Below are 19,564 nucleotides of genomic sequence, written 5' to 3'. Positions count from 1 at the left end.
GGTCGGTACCGGGCAGAAAATGAACGGTAAATAATAAGGAAAGCGTTTTCTTTTCTTTTTTCAAAATATCGGGCGCTGTATATGGCATCGTCTTGTCAAAAACAAGTAATTTCCCCCCTCAATCTCACACAGTAAATCACAGATATAATCCCGTGATAGTGGCACTTGTGTATTCATAGTGGTTCTATGTATGTGTGAGAATCTGACATTTCCACCTTTTATAAAACAGACGGTGCATTTCCCCCCCGTTCAGCGATGACAGGCAGACTGGACCGTTCGGGTTTGTGTTTGTAAGACGCGGTGTGTTCTCGGTGAGGTGTGTGGTGTGTGCGGGAGAGGTTTCCTCCGCGGGAGAGGCAGGAAGTCGCGCGGTAAACACAGGGGGGTTTCGGGCGGAGTGCGAACGCAGACTGGGCAAGCAGCGCTGGAGGTAAGGAAACAGGAACAGGAAACGGGAGTCCTGGGCTGGGCTTTATTCAGTCTGCGTGTACAGAGGAGAAGGGTCAAAGGTCAAAGGTCAGCTTCTCCCACCGACGGAACACCTCTCTCTCTCTTTCTTACACATCCCAAGACAACCAAAACAAACAAAACAAAACCAAAAAAAAAAAAACCCACACACTTCTGCCAATAGTCAAAGTGGAATAATTATTCTGCTTGCAGTCAATCATACATACCTGCAGACATGGAATTACTGCAAAAGTACAAGAAGGTCATTACAGTCCCATTGTGGGGAGGAAAGAAAACTAAAAAAACTAAAATGAAATGTTTACAATGGCATGCCAAAAACGATCACTTCTCCAGTGGATTCACAGGGCTCTTCGCTGTCGTGTGAACGAAGGGAACACCCCATAATATGCTGAAATGTGGGGTTCAAGGCATACGGTCTGAAATCAGGGGTGTCGGGAGCTCCATATATCAAGACCTGCTGAGAAGCAGGGAACTCTGGGATAGATTCTAACGGCATGAATATTAATACACACACACACACACACACACACCGTAGTTCAGAAAAGAGCTACCTTTCACAGTCCAGGTCCAAAATAAAGTCACCAAATCCTGTATTCATAAAGCACCTCGGATTGTATCCGGGACCAGTTTTCCGTGTTTTTGTCCCCGGTGCTACCCATTAGGAGCTACAGGGAAAAAAAACACGCTGTAGCTTACATCCTCCATCACGGTCCTGTACTCATAACCCATCAGGAGGACACGACTGATCTGAGATCAGTGATCCCCTGTCCATATCCTCACATCCTGCATTATAATCCTGGATCCACAGATGCTTCATCGGCACAACTCCTTTCACGACTTACAAGTGAAATACTTAAGGTCTTCCTCAATGAAAATACTGCAATACTACCTCCACGAAGGGCTCAGAAGTTACACTTCATAAGACCTTTGTAAAGGGTTTGTATTTAAATTACGCCATAAGGACACCAGTCTGGCATTTGTTCGTGTAAGCACTGGCTGAAGTGACAGCAACCGGCTTTACATTTCGGGCGGCAAATCAAGTCCTGGTTTAATCTGGTTCAATCCGGTTCCCACCAGTGAAACTCAGCGACCAAATTTGGTGCAGGAGCGCGTGGAGCCGTACGCAGTCTGCGCGTTTTCCAGAAGCTTTAATTTAATTTTCCGCAAGACTGGCCGAGGTTTCCCCGAAATCTCTGCCACTAGTTTCAGCGGAACGTGGAGGAGGACTTCAGACTCTCAGCTGAAATATAATCATTCAAAAAAAAAAAAAAAAAAAAAAAAAACAATTGTATTTGCACCCACCCATACAAACATTTAACACAAAGCCGCTTTCTCTGAAAGCTGCAGGGATACGATAATTTATGGAACGGCAAACAAAGGCGGCCTTTTGTTTGGAAGAGGGACGATAAGACTACTCGACCACCGCGGGCTGGTCCCAGATCAGCGGCCATCTCTGACTTGAGTGGTTGCGGTCACGACTGGGCGGGGAGGAAAGCTGATCCTAGATCAGTGGAGAACGGAGGCTCGACGTCTGGTGTGGCAGGGTGCTGATGTCATACGGAGAGAAGGAGCAGGAATACAACAAAGCTCTTTCAATTAAAAAACAAAATCCAGACCTCAAACCGCAAGGCCTCAAACCGCAATACTGATAATGCCGGTGGTCGGCGGTGGAAACAATTAAATCGATGCAGTCGTGCACATTTCTTTTCAAAGGTACAAGTGAAATCGTGACTCTAGTACACAAACTTGAAATACATCTTGAACCAAACGCACAAAAACTTGTTTGGCAGAGAGAGACCACACAGACACACACACACACACACACACACACACGCGTGTGTGTTGTATACAAGCCCTTGATGTTGAGATTCAAGGGAGCATCCTCATTTTTTTCCCCTCCAGAAAAACACTTTTTCCCCCCTTTTGGTTTTTCAGCTGGGGAAACGGTGTGGAGTTTTCCGACGACCCCTTATGTGGGCAAGCTCTTTTGAGGATCTCGAGAAGTCCAGGCACGGATCTTATAAGCAAGAAATTCCGGTTTCTAATCGAATCTCCCACAGAAATAAAAAACGCAACAACACTGGCACTTTTCGACTCCAGCTTCAGAAACATGAGAATACTTTCCTCTAAAAAAAAAAAAAAAAAAAAAAAAACACACACACAAATTGTCCATCCACGTCTCCCTTAGAGACCTGGATTAATCAAGAGGCTTAATACTTAATTTTCCTATAGTCCAGTAAAGGCCAGATGAACGCTGGTCTGAGGAGGGGGGTGGGTGGGAACTGTGGATATCCGGGCTTCTAAGTGCTATTCAGCGGTCGGTCGGGTGGAGTCGGGTCGGGCCAGGGGCAAGATGGGAGGGGACAGGCTCCACGGACCGGTCCTGGATCCTGTTTAAAAAAAACAAACAAAATAAAATAAAAAAACCACATTGAGATTATCATCTTGAGATTAACCATCTGAACAATAGGTATTTTGGAATGTTTTTCTGCACGTTCTGCAGTCAGTGTTCTAAGAACTCTGGGGGCGGCCTGTAGCGTAGTGGTTAAGGTACATGACTGGTGGTTCTAATCCCGGTGTAGCCACAATAAGATCCGCACAGCCGTTGGGCCCTTGAGCAAGGCCCTTAACCCTGCATTGCTCCAGGGGAGGATTGTCTCCTGCTTAGTCTAATCAACTGTACGTCGCTCTGGATAAGAGCGTCTGCCAAATGCCATTAATGTAATGTAACTCCAATGCTCAGTTACCGATAGCGATAGTGATTGTGACATCAGCATCAGAATGTTCAGTTAAGAACGTTCTAATACTGATTTTCGGACACCATGACGGGGTAAAGACCGTTTTTTAAAGAGTAGGAAATTCGTCTGAAGGTTGAAAAGGACCTTTTGGTTACCATGTGCAATAGTCACATGTATGAATAAAAATACAGTATTCATAATGAATTAATTCAATAACTAAAACCAATTAACTTTGGAAGAAAAGTAGCAGCACAGGAAAATTATACATTTACATTTTTGTCATTTGGCAGACGCTTTTAATCCAAAGTGACTTACAAGTGCATAGGTTCGTCCACAAGTCAAAGCATCACATCCGTAACTAGGAAAATACACATGGAATGCTGTTCTAAACATATAGTCATCATCATAAGTGCAATTTTTAATTTTATTTTAATTTTTTTTGGGTTAGACAAGGAGGATAGGGATATCAGATGGGGGGGCGGGGGAAATCAGGAGGGAGGACTAAGGTAGAGTTTGAAAAGGTGTTATACAATTATACTTCGGAGTTGTCAGGTTTTTCAGCGTCGATTCTGTGCGGAGAACAACTGCACAGAGGTGACACTACGGGCAGCTTCAGGGAGGAAGAGAGGAAGAGAGGGATGGTGGGGGATGGATGGAGGGCCAAACGAGAGAAGCCATAACATGTTGTTCGGCCTTCATACATCAGCAAACTTCCTGCCAGTGCCTTTTAAGATGGAAATGTACCAGCAGGTCCACTTCCTGTGATGTAACATCCTGTCAGCCACAGAGAAGCCCTTACACAGCTGTGCAGCCTTCCCGGGGAGGTGGGGGGAGGGGGGGGGGGGGCTGACTCAGCGTTTTCTCACGGATCTGAACGTGACTCAGAGCGCGTGTGCCCGTTTGGAGCGTGTTTGAGCACGCGGATAAAATCCGCATCTGCTGACGAACCCCTAAAACACGCGCCTTTCCCCATCAGCTCAGACTCTTGACGTTTTTTTTTTTTTTTTTTTAACCAACCAAAACGTTTTCACACTCCACGGCCAATCGCAGTGATTGACTCGATTCGGTGAGTCACTGAGCCAGCGGGAGCTCAGGCAACTTTTTAATCCATCAGAAGAAAGCGATCATAAAAATCACTCTAGAGCTCGATGCCCTGAACTAACTGCCAAAATCATAAAGAGAAACAAGTATAGAAAGGGACACAGAACTGTGCCCACTTTATTAGATTAATGTTCACAAAGCCTCTGATATCAGATTTGCAGTACATTTAATTTACATTTGTCCTCAATCTTTAATAATCAATGAATACATTTAAAAAAAAAAAAGACATAAAACTTAATTATATCTTAGTTCATTGTCACATAACACGGATGCGATGCGCCGGTCTAGTAGATTTCAGCCAAAGCCAGCACTGCGTTCCAGGCTAATCTGACCGTTTGAGCTAGCGGCTACGCCGTCTTTAGCCGTTAGCATGACGGTGCTGCACCGTTGCTAACAGTTCCGCTAGTGCTTACTCACCAGCTACTGACATTACATTATTGGCATTTGGCAGACGCTCTTATCCAGAGCGACGTACAGTTGATTAGACTAAGCAGGGGACAATCCTCCCCTGGAGCAATGCAGGGTTAAGGGCCTTGCTCAGGGGCCCAACGGCTGTGCGGATCATATTGTGGCTACACCGGGATTAGAACCACCGACCTTGTGTATGCCAGTCATTTACCTTAACCACTACACTACGGGCCGCCCACTTACTTAGTGATTAAAAACAACCGCATAGTCAATACAGTCCAGGGCTAGGGAACCAGAAAAGCCCAGGAGGGATTGTGCGCTGGGTATAACTGTACGCTACACGGGCTCCGGACCGGCTAAGCGACCGCGGCTAGCCGCTCCGCAGGCAGACACTCACCAGCTATAACAGGCTCCGTCGGCCGTTGGCGCTGGGACCCTTTGACCTCATCTGTTCCTGGACCGGCCCACACTGGAGGGGAGGCAAAAAAATATATAAAAACACATCCGGGTACACGGGGCCAAAGGACAACTTCCCGGACGCTTCCCTTTCCCGTGGGCTCTCCTTAACCTCTCGGAGTCCTCCGAAAACCCAGACGCACAAACGTCACCCAGCGGCGTCTAAAAACACGATTCCTTCCTTTTAGAGTGACAGTGGCCACACTTGCCATAATATTTATGCAGTTGGGGGGGGGGGGGCGCTATGACTTTGGAATTAGGTCCGCAACCTGTTGGCACACTTGTTCTTGTGAGGATAGAAAGCTCCGGAATGGAAACCCGGTGCTGAGAGGAACGTTTCCACAGCAAAGCGGATACTTCTCCCAGTGTGTACGTCTATAATATTCCAGCTCACTCTGAAGGAAAAAGGACCGCTCCCCTAGGAATTTCCACGGAATATATTTACAGGAAACACCTTCGGAGAGACGGGGAGCACTGTGGGAGGACACACATAGGCGTGTGTGTGTGTGTGTGTGCGTGTGTGTCTGTGTGTGTGTGTGTGTGTGCGTGTGTCTGTGTGTGTGTGTGTGTGTGTGCGTGTGTCTGTGTCTGTGTCTGTGTGTGTGTGTGTGTGTGCGTGTGTCTGTGTGTCTGTGTGTGTGTGTGTGTGTGCGTGTGTCTGTGTGTGTGTGTGCGAGAGTGCGTGTCACTCTGCGTGTCACTCTGCGTGTCACTCTGCGTGTCACTCTGCGTGTCACTCTGCGTGTCACTCTGCGTGTCACTCTGCGTGTTTTGTTTCTGTCTGAGGATCATTATTATTCCCTCTATTAACTCGGATGTTTATGCGTTTAAAAAAAGGAGTAGACAGTGAGTGGTTCTGCTCCATCACTGTGCAAGGGAGCGTTCTGGCCCCGGATGGCCCAGTCACTCACCACCTCCGCGGCTAATCCCGGCTCTGCTCAAACATCGCGCTGGGATCTGTGGGCACTACAGCTGTGGTAACCGAACACCATTCCCCTTCTTTTCCGTTTCCCTGTCCCTCTCTCACTCTCTCTCCCTTTCCCTCTCTCTCTCCCTCTCTCTCTCCCTCTCTCTCTCCCTCTCCCTCTCCCTCTCTCTCTCTCCCTCTCACTCGTTCTCCTTTCCCTCCGATCTCCGGGGCCCCGCGGTACTGCTTTTCAGTCGCTAGGCAACCCGGGGCACCGGAATGCAGAAGAGGCCTCCGCTGTCCAATTATCAGATTCTCCCGAGAGGCTCCAAAAACAGCAGAGTTCCTGGAGGAAGAACTACCTGCCAGCTGGTGTGTGTGCGCGAGTGTCTGTCTGTGTGGTGTTTTCAGCACTCAGATTAATAACAGAAATTAAAAAATAAAAAAAAAGTCTGAAAATATTGTGTTACATTTCCTTGAATTTTAGGTCCTCACAAGGATGTTAAAACCAGACTAGAGACCTCCGGGGGAAATTAATGTGATGCTCAGCTTTGAGTAGCATGGCAGACCACTTCCACCAATGTTATAAATGTAAAGTGTGTGTGTGTGTGCGCTACACTGAGAGCACAAAGTCCAGCCTACACATGCATACACAGGTAGACAGTGACTGGTAATGCTGGTCACCAAGGAAAATGCCATGGCAACCTCCGTATCTTTGCCTCTGGACACACACACACACACACACACACACACACACACACACACACACACACACACACACACACAGCACGGGGATGTGGTTGACTAGAGTAAAGGATCGCACTGATAAAGGAGTAGGAGTTGCATCGTGCCTTCCCTGCGTTAGGAGGGGTGTTATGTAACGAGAGTGCACATCAGAAATCAGTGCTGCCAGTTTAGCTTTTGCGCAGTGACCCGAGTGCGGTCCCCCCTCCCATCTCTGCAGCTCGTACAGCATTGGAACGTTATGTGGCAATTAATACACCGTTTACGCTGACAGGAGAGTTACCTCAGGCGCCTACCTTCCCGTTCGGACTATGGTGAAATATTTCATAACCTCTTTCTTCCCCCCCCCCGCTATGCTACTCTCCCTGCTCTCTTTTAGTCTGGGCCCTGTCATGGGTGGATTGGGTAATCTGTTTTGAAAAGTAGATTAGTAGTAGAATTTTATTTTACTTTATTTTTTATAATCCAGCTAGTGTTCTAGAACTCTATTTTAGAATGTTCAGTGAAGAAACACTCAAAACAAATCAAAGGGTTGAGGCTTGTGTTTTCCTTGGGGCTCCTGGACTGGGTTGTTTGCCTGTGCCTGTGCCTGTGCCTGTGTGTGTGCCTGTGTGTGCCTGTGTGTGCCTGTGTGTGTGCCTGTGTGTGTGTGTGTGATTTTAAAAGAAAAACAAAGGATCAGGCATTGCCCTGATTCAAACATGACTTCATTAATAGATTAGAGTCTTTAAACAAGATGGGGGATGAAAATCTCAGAATCGGGAAGAGACTGGGAATAGCGAGCAATTCCCTGGACAGGTTCACGGCCAGACAGCCGGAGATTCCCGCTAAAGCACTCGGAAGTCGGCAGAGGCGCGACTACAGCCCCGGTTGTTTCCCTGACACGGAACCTTTTCCAGCAGGATTCCAGAGCGCGGGAAGCTGTCGGCGTGCCAACATTCCTCCTGCCGCGCAGCTCCGCTGGAGCGCCCAGACTGAGCGCGCTCAGTCCGCCCTGACTGTGACTCACGCCCGCTACAGATGGCTGGGTCATCAACGAGGATCCTGAGCTAACCCTCACCCCGCTCCAAACATACATACATACATATACGCACACACACACGCACGCACGCACGCGCGCGCGCACACACACACACACACACACACACACACACACACACACACACACACACACACACACACACACATTGACTGAACATATATGCATGTACATATATACACACACACACACACACACACACATACATCGACTGAACATATATGCATGTACATATATACACACACACACACACACACACTGAACATATACACACACACACACACACACACACACACACATACATACATTGACTGAACATATATGCATGTACACACACATACATACATCGACTGAACATATATGCATGTACATTTATATATATACACACACACACACACATACATTGACTGAACATATATGCATATACACACACACACACCGACTGAACATATATGCATGTACATATATATATATATATATATATATATATATATATATATATATATATATATATATATATATATATATATATATATATATATATATATATATATATATACACACACACACACATTAACCCTACAAATACCAGTACAATGTCTATGTGGCTTACTATCCACTTCAAAACAACAACAATCAATTACTACCAGTACTTTATCATTTTGTTGCCTGTGTTTGTAGACCTGGGTAAAATACGTAATTGTTCTGGATTCAATTACTTTTTTTTGTTTGTCTTGTGTATTGGAACCAATGAAATACTCCCATAAACTGGTCCACTTGGTTGGCTCAACTGCACCAGGCAAGATCAATCGAGCACAGAAACACAGTATTTGAATACAAAAAAAGCGATGGGCTTGACCCAGGTCTGGTTGTTTGTGGACAGAAACATAACCAAGCTTGTTGGTAAATTATCAGGGACCCCCCTCTCCCCCCCTCTCCCCCTCCTTACCGAAGGCAGCCCCTCCGTCATCTCCCCGGTGCCGATGTGCGTGAGGTGCATGAAGTTCATGGGCTCTCCGATCATACTGCGGTCGATCTTCCTCCTCCTCTTCCGCTTCTGGAACGCAGCGGAGATATCGGGGTTAGTGGTGCGCGTCGCACCGATGCGTTTTCACAGTCAACGTCACACTGCAGGCGCTTATAGCTGCAGCTTTTACGCAGAGCGACTTACGGTCGATTAGAGTGTTGATTGTTATAAACGGGCCAGACCCATCCGTGAACGAACAGAACCACCGGTTACCTCTGAGTTAATCGGCCCACGAACTCCACCCAGGACTCAAGTCCAAGGCCTTGTACCATCTTAATCTTAATCTGTGTCTGTGTCTGTAAACCTGGCCCGTTAAGGAATGCCGGCAATGTTATTCAATAGAAGGCCCACAATAATAATAACAACTTAAACCTAAGCCTTAAAGTCTACTCAATTAATATGCAATTCGACGCGGATGCAAATGACCGGGTTGGTACCAGGGGAATGGGAGAATATTCCGGTCTTGTTCGACAGAACTACCATCTCACAAAACATCGCAACTCCTCGTAGGCCAGTTGGCTCAACAGTAACAGACTAAGCAGAGCTGCCTGCTTATCCACAACAATAGCACAAGCGCGGGCCTAAAAATAAAAAGGAGGAAGGGGGGGGGAGAGGGAGAGAGGGAGGGAAGGAGGGGGGGAGGGAGAGATTGAGGGAGGGAGAGAGGGAGGGAAGATGAGCCGTTCCCAGCGGACTCAGAGCCTACGTTTCCTCTCCCGCCAGTCGCCGTTGCCGTGGCGATCGGAGGGGGACAGGAAGCCGGAACAGGCAGGGGATGTGACTGTGGTGGGGTCAGAGGTCAGAGGTCAGGGACAGACAGGACTGGGCACAGTGTGGGGGGGGGGGGGGGGGGGCGTTGGGTCGCAACAATAGGGCAGGTCTTTCCTCTGAAACCACGTCAGAGGACTCCAGACTGTACACACACACACACACACACACACACACACAGAGACACACAGAGACACACACACACCTTCAGTGCAGTAGAAATCTGAATTCATTTTTACTGAAAATAGATCTAGTTTAAGTCACCATTTAGGTTACATGAACGAATAAAGGATTGCGTGTGCAGCAGCAGTGCGTTTGAGTGGAAGAGGTGCCGACTGACCCGATCCCTGCAGCCCGACCGCGAGTCACACACTCGAAACATCGCCACTTCCGTATGAAACACCCCCCCGGAATACCGGGATTCAGAAAGCGGGCTTTTCCTCAACGACAAACGACAGCAACAACAAACAACAACAACAACAACAAACGTTGGGAGGGGAGGACCGTCTGTGGAGCGACATCAAAGGAAATAAACACACATTTTTCCGGAAAGCCGAGGTCCTGGCGCGGCTCCCCGCCCCGCCTGTTCACACGTCCCGCGCCCGAAAAAACACTGCCGCGCTGTTGCCATGACGGCGGCGCGGAGACCGTTCCCATGCGGGACGTCCCGGCCGCAGACAGAGGGGCCTTTAACATTTTTAAAATGTGTTTGGGCAGCGCCTCTCACATACGTGCTTGGGCTCCGGACAGGGCGGGGGGCGGGGGGTAACCTTTAACGAGGTGGGAACAGGCCTGTAGGGTAAAATATGAAGGCCTGCATCTTGCAACTGGCACTGGTGGGGCAGCCTCTTGCCTAGTGGCTGAGGTGCTGGACTGGGACCGGACCCGCAAGGTCCTGGTGTCGCCACAGTAAGATCCACACAGCCGCTGGGCCCTTGGGCTCCCAGGGGGGGGGGGGGGGGTCGTTCCCTGCTTAGTCTAATCAACTGCACGTTGCTTTAGATAGAAGTGTCAGCTAAATAACTAATGTAATGACTGACCCTGAACCAGAACCTCTCACCACAGGGACTCTATCATTCCATCACCGTGGAAACTCGCTGACCTTATAGCGAGCAAAGAGTCAAATGTGGGCAGCCGTCAAATTAAGACCACCACCCCCCCTCGGTCTAAAACCACCCCGCAACCATCATAAACTCTGACCCAAGACTCCACTGGTTGTACATTCCCGATAGCAAACAGGATTAATGGGAAACACTGTACAAATCAAGCACATCCCTCCCGGCTAGCTCCCCTTAAGCTAGGGCTGGCTAAACTCCTATCACAAATCACCTTTAATACAAACACACACACACACACACACAAACCTCAATGGCGTAAGAGTGTGGCACCCAGTGATTATGGGAAAAGGCAAGGCGAGTTCTATATGAAATGTCACTGGAATACAGACATTTAGAAAATGCGCTCTCCTATAACAACAACAACAACAACAACAACAACAACCACCACAAACCTACACGTCTGAAAGGAGTGGAACATCAGTGGACAAACACACGTTACTGGAAACCCGATTTCGGGGTGGGAACTCCTAAAACCCCCCCGATGGTGGGAGAGTGTGAGTGCAGTGCCCCAGGGGGATTGTGGGTAGTGGGGTGGCCCAGGGGGATTGTGGGTAGTGGCAGTGCTCCAGGGGGATTGTGGGTAGTGGCGGTGCTCCAGGGGGATTGTGGGTAGTGGCAGTGCTCCAGGGGGATTGTGGGTAGTGGAGGTGCTCCAGGGGGATTGTGGGTAGTGGCGGTAATCCAGGGGGATTGTGGGTAGTGGCAGTGCTCCAGGGGGATTGTGGGTAGTGGCAGTGCACCAGGGGGTTTGTGGGTAGTGGAGGTACTCCAGGGGGATTGTGGGTAGTGGAGGCGCTCCAGGGGGATTGTGGGTAGTGGAGGCACTCCAGGGGGATTGTGGGTAGTGGAGGCACTCCAGGGGGATTGTGGGTAGTGGAGGCGCTCCAGGGTGATTGTGGGTAGTGGCAGTGCTCCAGGGGGATTGTGGGTAGTGGCAGTGCTCCAGGGGGATTGTGGGTAGTGGCGGTAATCCAGGGGGATTGTGGGTAGTGGCAGTGCTCCAGGGGGATTGTGGGTAGTGGCAGTGCACCAGGGGGTTTGTGGGTAGTAGAGGTACTCCAGGGGGATTGTGGGTAGTGGAGGCGCTCCAGGGGGATTGTGGGTAGTGGAGGCACTCCAGGGGGATTGTGGGTAGTGGAGGCACTCCAGGGGGATTGTGGGTAGTGAAGGCACTCCAGGGGGATTGTGGGTAGTGGAGGCACTCCAGGGTGATTGTGGGTAGTGGAGGCACTCCAGGGGGATTGTGGGTAGTGGAGGCACTCCAGGGGGTTTGTGGGTAGTGGAGGCACTCCAGGGGGATTGTGGGTAGTGGAGGCACTCCAGGGGGATTGTGGGTAGTGGAGGCACTCCAGGGGGATTGTGGGTAGTGGAGGCACTCCAGGGGGATTGTGGGTAGTGGAGGCGCTCCAGGGGGATTGTGGGTAGTAGAGGCGCTCCAGGGGGATTGTGGGTAGTGGAGGCGCTCCAGGGGGATTGTGGGTAGTAGAGGCGCTCCAGGGGGATTGTGGGTAGCGGCGGAGGGACTCACCGGCGGGGGCTTGGCCACCACGCAGCAGCCGATCTTGTGCCAGAACTGGCTCATCCCCGGCTCTCCGCGACTCCTCTCCCGGCTCTCTCCTGCCGCCCTGCAGGCTGTGGAGGGGCGCTGCGCTCCGCCCCCGTCAATGGTGCAGGCCCTGCCGCGTCCCGCCCCGTCCAGAACCCGCCCCGCCCCTGCCCCGCCCCCCTGCTGCCGATCCGTCGCGCCCGTCGTTCCTCTGCTACCCGACCCCGTCCCGGCGCCTCTCCTTCACTTCCTGTTCCTGCACCACTTCCTCTTCCTGTCTCCTGCGTCTCCCGCTGCGATTCCCAGCCTCCAGGTACACCTGTCGAGACAAAAAGGGAAAAGTTCTGTTGTGAACGGCAGCGCTGGCCAGAGCACAACGTCTGGTTGCGGTCTGTTTTCGGTTGTCAAGGAATGATACAAAAGCAGACTTGGCCCCAGCATTAACATTGGCAGACATAATGTTCTCAAGATGAGGGTCGAGGAGTGCACTGGTAATGGGAAAATAAAGTCTTAAACTGGAAACAGAAAGACCTACTTGAATATTTAATGTTTTGACTTTCTTAGAAAAGCAATCCTTAAAAAAAAAAAGGAAAAAAAAGAAAAAAAGTCTTAAATTCTGCTAAACTGCTTTCTTTCTACACACTGGGCTACACTAAGGAAAGATCAGAAGGAAAATTACCGAAAAATCTTTTGTTCTTTTATTTTAAATTGGATCACTAAAGATACTTCACCTTCACCTGAAGATTCTTCCTATTCCTCGCCGAAGCTTTCTGAATTTCTGAAAAAGCTCCCTGAACACAGAAAGAGTAGGTGGGACCCCCCCCCCCGCCCCTGTGTGAAGCCCCCCTGAAGGCCATTGGCTCATTCCTGTCACTTATCTTGGGCACAGGGCCGATTTCCTGATCACGCCGCTCAGAGAGACCCCACGCCCGCCCCTGCCCCCCCCCCTCACTGCCAGGCACAGTTAAGGAGGAGATAAGGACTTCCCATCATGCATCGCTTCCGCGGGGCTAGTGTCACCCCTGAGGGTTTGTCTTTTTTTAGGAGGGGGGAGGGGAGGTCTGTCTCGGCATTCGCCACTGTGGCTTCAGACCACCGTTTCCATGGAAACCACGTAAATACCGCTGCTCTCGGATATAAACGTCCGTGCTCTCCCCATCCTCCCCACAGCTTCCACTGGAAATACAGGCCTAAGCCTCGGAATCTTCTATGAGTCAGTGTTCTAGAACTCCGACGCTTTCTATCACCAGCAGTGATTGTGACCATCAGCGTCAGAATGTTCGGTGAAGAACGTTCCGATCGTAACGTATTTCTGATCCTACGCCTTGAAAAAGGGTTAAAGGAGCAGTCAGAAAACCGAAAAGATAATGATTCAGTTTCCGCGGCGATGGAATTAATTTCCAGGATAGCCACCAAAAATGACCACATGGAAGCACGTTTCCACGTGAGGGTTTCCCCACACCTGCAGACTTACCCTAATTACACGGAACTAGTGGCATAACAAGTCACGTCCAAACATTTAAAACACTACCATGTTATGCACGAAACCACTTAGAGAGAAATGCAGGATCTTCAGTCCTCTAAAACAAGTTTGGCGGTTTGTCTGCACAGATGTAGCAACTATTCTGCGAGGTAAACAAAGCTAAATTTAGCGGTTAAGACCAGAGGAAGGAACCTCTCTCGATGGGCTGGGCTGATTTTCTGCTCAAGCAAGACGGTAAACTTGGGTTGTTTATGCTCGAGATGGCCCTTTGAGACTGTGGGGGGAATATGCAAATGAGCAAACAGCTGATTGGCCAAGGTAAAGCCAGGCACATGCCTTGCGCTCTTTACCCATGATGCACCGGTGCTGTCCCAGGCACGGATGCCATCTGGGAGAGCTGGAGCCACAGAAATCCCCGGAATATGACTAGTTACCCCCAGACCGTCATCTTACCTCATATACAACCAGCTTTCACCACATGAAAGGCTGTGCCATGGTGGTGTTGTAGGGGAGGGGTGCAGAAAGTAAACGCAGCAGATTAAAGGCAGGAACAAAGACGTAATTAACTATATTGAACTCGCAGACACTGACAGCAAGTGTTTACACAATGGCAACCCCCCCCCCCCCCCCCTCCTCAAAATCAACACTGCTATGCCTCCAGGCCCTCCCCCCACATCAAACGATACATTCTGAGGGGGGGGCCCCTCTTCTTATTGCATTGGACAGGTCCAGCTCACCATGCCCCCCCCCCTCGCCCCCCTCCATAACTCACAGCGTTGTGTGGAATCTACTACGATGCTCCGTGCTACCAGCGTTGTTTTAAGAACATCAGGGACCAAATCACTTTTTAAAGAAACAGGATTTGGTTATTTAGCTGACGCTTTTATCCAAAGTGATTTACAGTTGATTAGACTAAGCGGGGGATAATCCCCCCGCTGGAGCAAGTTTTCAAGGCGGAAAGAGCACAAATGTGTGATTAGAATGTTCTTAACTGAGATATTCTAATGCTGATGTCACAATCACTACTGAAACCAACGGAGTTCTAGAATGCCGATTCTGAATTTTGAAAAAAAAAAAAAAAAAAAAACACAAAAAAACCCTTCAAAGGGAAAAAACAGAACAAGTACAGTGGGTTCCCAGGCATGGCACAGACACATGCCAAAGAGCCAGGTAACCACGGCACGTCCGAACGACGACGTTTAGGAGGGATATGACCTCATGACGAGGCCCCCCATGACTCACACTGGGGGGGGGGGGGCCGGGGAAGCGCAGCGTTAAAATATTTCCCCGGTGAGGTAAGTTTGACGGCGAAACACGCCCTGAGACGCAGCTGCCATCTTGACGACACGCTCGGAATTCGCTCCCGAACGTCGAACCCCAACACCAAACCCAGACGGGGCGCCCGGAAGACCTCTCTGAAGCAGAAAAACTTCTCGTATTTCAAAATGGCCGCCACAGAACCCTGGGGAGCCGCGGGACCCCTCTAGGGGCGCCACGACTACGGTACGCTAAATTAGCGGAGTGGTTACTAGCCGTTTCAAGTGATAGGCCCACTGGCTAGTGAGAATCACTGAAGTATGTCATCTCTACATAATCTGTCATTGGCTGAATGGAACAGATTGAAATGTATATAAGGTTTTGCAAACTGCATGTGATTTTGGGGTGCCGTGAAAACGGAAATTACGTACAGGGGTGCCTTGGGTCTGAAAGATTTGGGAAACGCTACTCTAAAGAACTTAGCAAGTGACCTTTCTCTGACAGGAAGTTTTTATCTATAGTTTACACATCAGCAGAATTTACCAAAAGAAACCTACAGAATTTCCCTGCTCACTACAACATGTTGGAAAGAACCTGTATAAGGGGGTTCCCTGGTCTCCTGGCTAAATTCCATACCTGCCCCTCTCAACCTGCCACCTAATCATCCCTTGATGTAATTGGCTAAATCATTTGTTATCTCCACCTCAGCTGGTGTGTGGTGAGCGTTCTGGCACAAAATGGCTGCCGTTCCATCACCAAGGTGGATGCTACATTTTCACTAGAAAAGCACTTTGAGTGTGAGAAAAGCTCTAGCTTATATAAATGCAAGAAATGAACTAATTAAGAGTTTGCGGAGCAGACGTCTGTCCTATCTGTTCGTTTCTGTTCGATGCAGAGTGGCTGTGCTTGTGTGTGATTCCCTATAAAGTCATTCTGGCCTACTTCTCTGCGCAGAGATTGGCATCTGCCCTACTTTGTATTAAATAGAGTGCCTGTCTCACTGTCCCTTTGAATTCCCATCGCTTTCTGCGGGTCACATGACCCACTTACTGTAAACCTCATTAAGTAACTGGCTCTGGCATGAGAACAGCTGCTTGAGCACAAACCCAAAAGGTCAAAGGTCTCCCCCAAAGGCTTCTGGGTAAAGTTGACAAATCAATTATTATTATTTTTATTTTTTTTTAAACCACAAGCAAAATCCCCATCTGCATTGGAATAAGCAGGTGGGGTCATGCAAGATAATTTTATGCTGATGTGATTTGGATGTGGCTATACAGATTAAGACCTTGTTGAATACTCATCCATAACCGATTCTGGTGTCAAAGAGATTATAATGATTCAACAGTTCCAACGCATTTGTCCATCCTCCGCCTGGTGAGTAATCGCACATTTTTGGTGCAATGCTACTTTGCAGGAGCTCCACACTTTGTTCGGTCATGTCCCGTACTTTTCATCCAACTGGAATGTTTTGGCGTCGGTGGTTGAGAGAATGTTCCAGAACTCTAAGAACACGGCACCGAGGAGCCGCACGATCTCCCGTCAGTGCAGAGGGAGGGCGCTCTGTACAATGCTTACTGTACGTATATTTAAAACAAACTTAAGGTTGAACGAATAAACAACAGCAATAAAATAATTAATTCAAGACAGCCATACCTCAAAGGTGATGTCATCGCCAGACCAATTAGGCAAAACAACACATTCCAGCTCAGTGAGTGACTGAGTGAGTTCTTCCTTCAAACTAAAAGGTATAAGGAATATGCAACTTCCTGTTGGCACATCAGACCCTGGCTGGGCTTACCCCCCCCCCCTCCCCTCCAGAGTTTTTTTTATGTTTTACTTCCTGCAATTGCAACACTCGATTGGGCCCATGCAAGAAAAAACAAGAAGGAAAGTCATGCCCAGTGCAGACAAGTAGCTTCCTGTTCTAACGGCGACACCCAAACAAGGGTCTAAACAGTGCCAGTTAGCGTAGCGGGGCCACGGAACACACTGCATTTGTAATCTCTTGGGCCCGAATTCTGCATTTAGAAGATTAACAGTACTGAAGGGATTAAAGGATTGGTTCTTGTTTCTGGAGCTTTTTTTTTCATATTACTTCAATTTTAGTGTGCGCTTTTGATTGGCCCAGACAGCTTTTGATTGGCCAATGGAGAGATGTTTGCGGTCGTTTCCAGCGACTTGCTGGCTTAATGGCGACTGCCCTTGGGGCTTTCACACGACGTCATCGTACAGACTGCACCGTAGTTACGCGAAGTGTATTTTCTCTAACCACAAACTCGTAAAAGCCCCTATCCGTCACCGGAAAGCCAGCAGTTCCTCAGAAGCTGCAAGTACCCAAGATATCCCTCATTCCACAGCAAACCTCCAGAAAGTGAACTCTCGCTTTTTGGAGGTAGGGCCAGGGGGGAGAGAAAAAGGTTGATTGTTGTGATGTTTCCAGGCGCTTAATGCCAGTCGAGTGGAACTGCCTTGCACCCATAAACGTCGGGCTCCGGTTTCCCCTGGACGCAGAGTATTAACGGCGAGCGATGTCCGAAACCACGGTAACCACATGAGAACATCTCCGCTCAGATCCGGCACTAGGAAACTGCCACTGCTTGACGACGATATTTCTGGGGGGAGCGAGCGAGAATCGGCTCGTCGTTTCGGCCGACTTTAACATCGAGCCAAACCGTCTCAGACGTTTTTTAAGAGCGAGTTGACGGTTAGCGCTCTCTTACGCATAAATAATATGCTGTTCTGGTGGATACATTAAGGCCATCTGAAACTGTAGGGGCAGTTTTTCCATTAATACTTCCATTTTAGTAATGTGAGTTTTGGTCATGAATTCCACCATTTTAGCTTCGTAAGCATAACTGTAAACCTGTTTCACTCCTGGGGCAGTTTGGGGGCATGAAGATTAGCACCCGCCCCCCTCAAGAGCAGGGGTCATCAACTCACGGTCCTTGAGGGCCGTGAACTGCTGGTTTTCCACCCTCTCTTTACCTCGAAGTCAGGCGTGAAGACAGTCAGGCCAGTCTACAGTCTGCCCAATCCTGCCCCTGGGATCTACCGTCCTGTAGGTTTTCACTCCAACCCTAACAAAGCACACCTCATTCAACAGCTAGAGCAGGGCTGCCCAACCCTGTTCCTGGGACCTACTGTCCTGTAGGTTTTCATTTCAACCCCAATTTAGCACACCTGATTAAACCAATTAGCAACTCTAGCTGTTGAATGAGGTGTGTTTTGTTAGGGTTGGAGTGAAAACCTACCAGACGGTAGATCACCAGGAACAGGGTTGGGCAGCCCTGCTCTAGCTGTTGAATGAGGTGTGCTGTGTTAGGGTTGGAGTGAAAACCTACGGGACGGTAGATCTCCAGGAACAGGGTTGGGCAGCCCTGCTCTAGCTGACGGTAGATCTCCAGGAACAGGGTTGGGCAGCCCTGCTCTAGCTGACGGTAGATCTCCAGGAACAGGGTTGGGCAGCCCTGCTCTAGCTGACGGTAGATCTCCAGGAACAGGGTTGGGCAGCCCTGCATAATCAAATGTATTTACAGACCCCGGCCAGCCTGAAAACCCCTGACTCGGGTGACAATGGGAAGGAAAATTCCCAAAGTGAGCAAATTCACCCTCGGGAGGAACCAGACTCGACAGGGGGGGGGCTGGCTTTCCTGCTCCAGGCCGGATCACGGCGCCGCCAGCGTTCCGGTAAACTCGCCGTGGGGTCGGAACGCGCTCAGGGGAAACTACGCGGCGATTCCTCCTTCGACGGTAACCGTCCGTGACTCCTGCAAAGTCCCGCATGAGTCACTGCCCTGAACTCAGGGTCAGGACATTCTGTGTACGGCGGAGACGAGCAAGGAAAGTGCACGGTGTAAACTGATAAGAGGACCTTTAAATAGGATTAGTTGAAAACTCGACTATTACCATCTGAATATTACCATCTGATTAGCATCTCTGGGACAATCCTGACAAAGGACGCAAATTTAACTGTACAGCTTTACCGTAAATAACTACTGAGATTTCGAATGCTTCTCAACAATGGCCAGAATTCAATTGAAACCGGTGGGATCAACAGCTCAGCAAAAATGTTTAAAGGTTTAAAGACAAAGCAGTCGCGAAAACCTTGAAGAAAGTTTTTCTGTTAGGCTACATTCTTTTGTCTCAAAGGCTTGGCACAACTGATTCGTGGTTCCCAAAAAAAAAAGAGAAAGAGAAGTCTGGGGCCAAGAGATCAGGAAAATATCTTTACAAACTGCGGAAGAGAGGCCCGGTGCATGCGCGAGTGCGTCGCCATAGCAACCGCGCTTAGTTTATGGGGCCAGTAAGTTCAAGGCAGGGAAAGGGGGTGGGGCTTTAAGAAAAGAGTGTGGATTCCTTCAGGGCGAAATTACAATGACCGCTTTTCAGATGGCAACGGACTGTCGACTGTTTTAAGCACGCTTTAATGCTTAATGTGCCGGGCTCATAGTCCTAATCTGGGAACAAATGGCCATTTTCCCCTCTCCCTCTTTCCAGTGTTTGC

General features: G+C 49.1%; 1 protein-coding gene across 1 annotated transcript; it reads right to left on the bottom strand.

Moving 5' to 3' along the window:
- Positions 1-458: 458 nt before the first annotated feature.
- Positions 459-12,460, bottom strand: LOC133136646 (CDC42 small effector protein 1-like). Its single transcript, XM_061254293.1, has 4 exons — positions 12,303-12,460; positions 8,811-8,918; positions 5,113-5,184; positions 459-2,858 (listed from the first exon to the last, which is right to left on the bottom strand). The coding sequence occupies exons 1-3, from the start codon at positions 12,354-12,356 to the stop codon at positions 5,116-5,118; spliced, it is 231 nt and encodes a 76-aa protein (XP_061110277.1). The 5' UTR covers positions 12,357-12,460; the 3' UTR covers positions 459-2,858; positions 5,113-5,115.
- Between the last annotated feature and the right edge of the window lie 7,104 nt (positions 12,461-19,564).

Source organism: Conger conger, chromosome 9 (genome assembly GCF_963514075.1).
Source record: "Conger conger chromosome 9, fConCon1.1, whole genome shotgun sequence".
Classification (NCBI taxonomy): domain Eukaryota; kingdom Metazoa; phylum Chordata; class Actinopteri; order Anguilliformes; family Congridae; genus Conger; species Conger conger.
The sequence above is the reverse complement of the archived record's forward strand: the minus strand, read 5'-3'. Positions and strand labels throughout refer to the sequence as shown.

Excerpts from the sequence above, each read along its gene's own strand:
- LOC133136646 (XM_061254293.1), bottom strand. The coding sequence starts at position 12,356 with ATGAGCCAGTTCTGGCACAAGATCGGCTGCTGCGTGGTGGCCAAGCCC. Across the intron at positions 8,919-12,302 it reads TGGTGGCCAAGCCCCCGCCG|AAGCGGAAGAGGAGGAGGAA; the intron begins GTGAGTCCCTCC and ends GCTGCGTTCCAG. Across the intron at positions 5,185-8,810 it reads TGACGGAGGGGCTGCCTTCG|TGTGGGCCGGTCCAGGAACA; the intron begins GTAAGGAGGGGG and ends CCTCCCCTCCAG.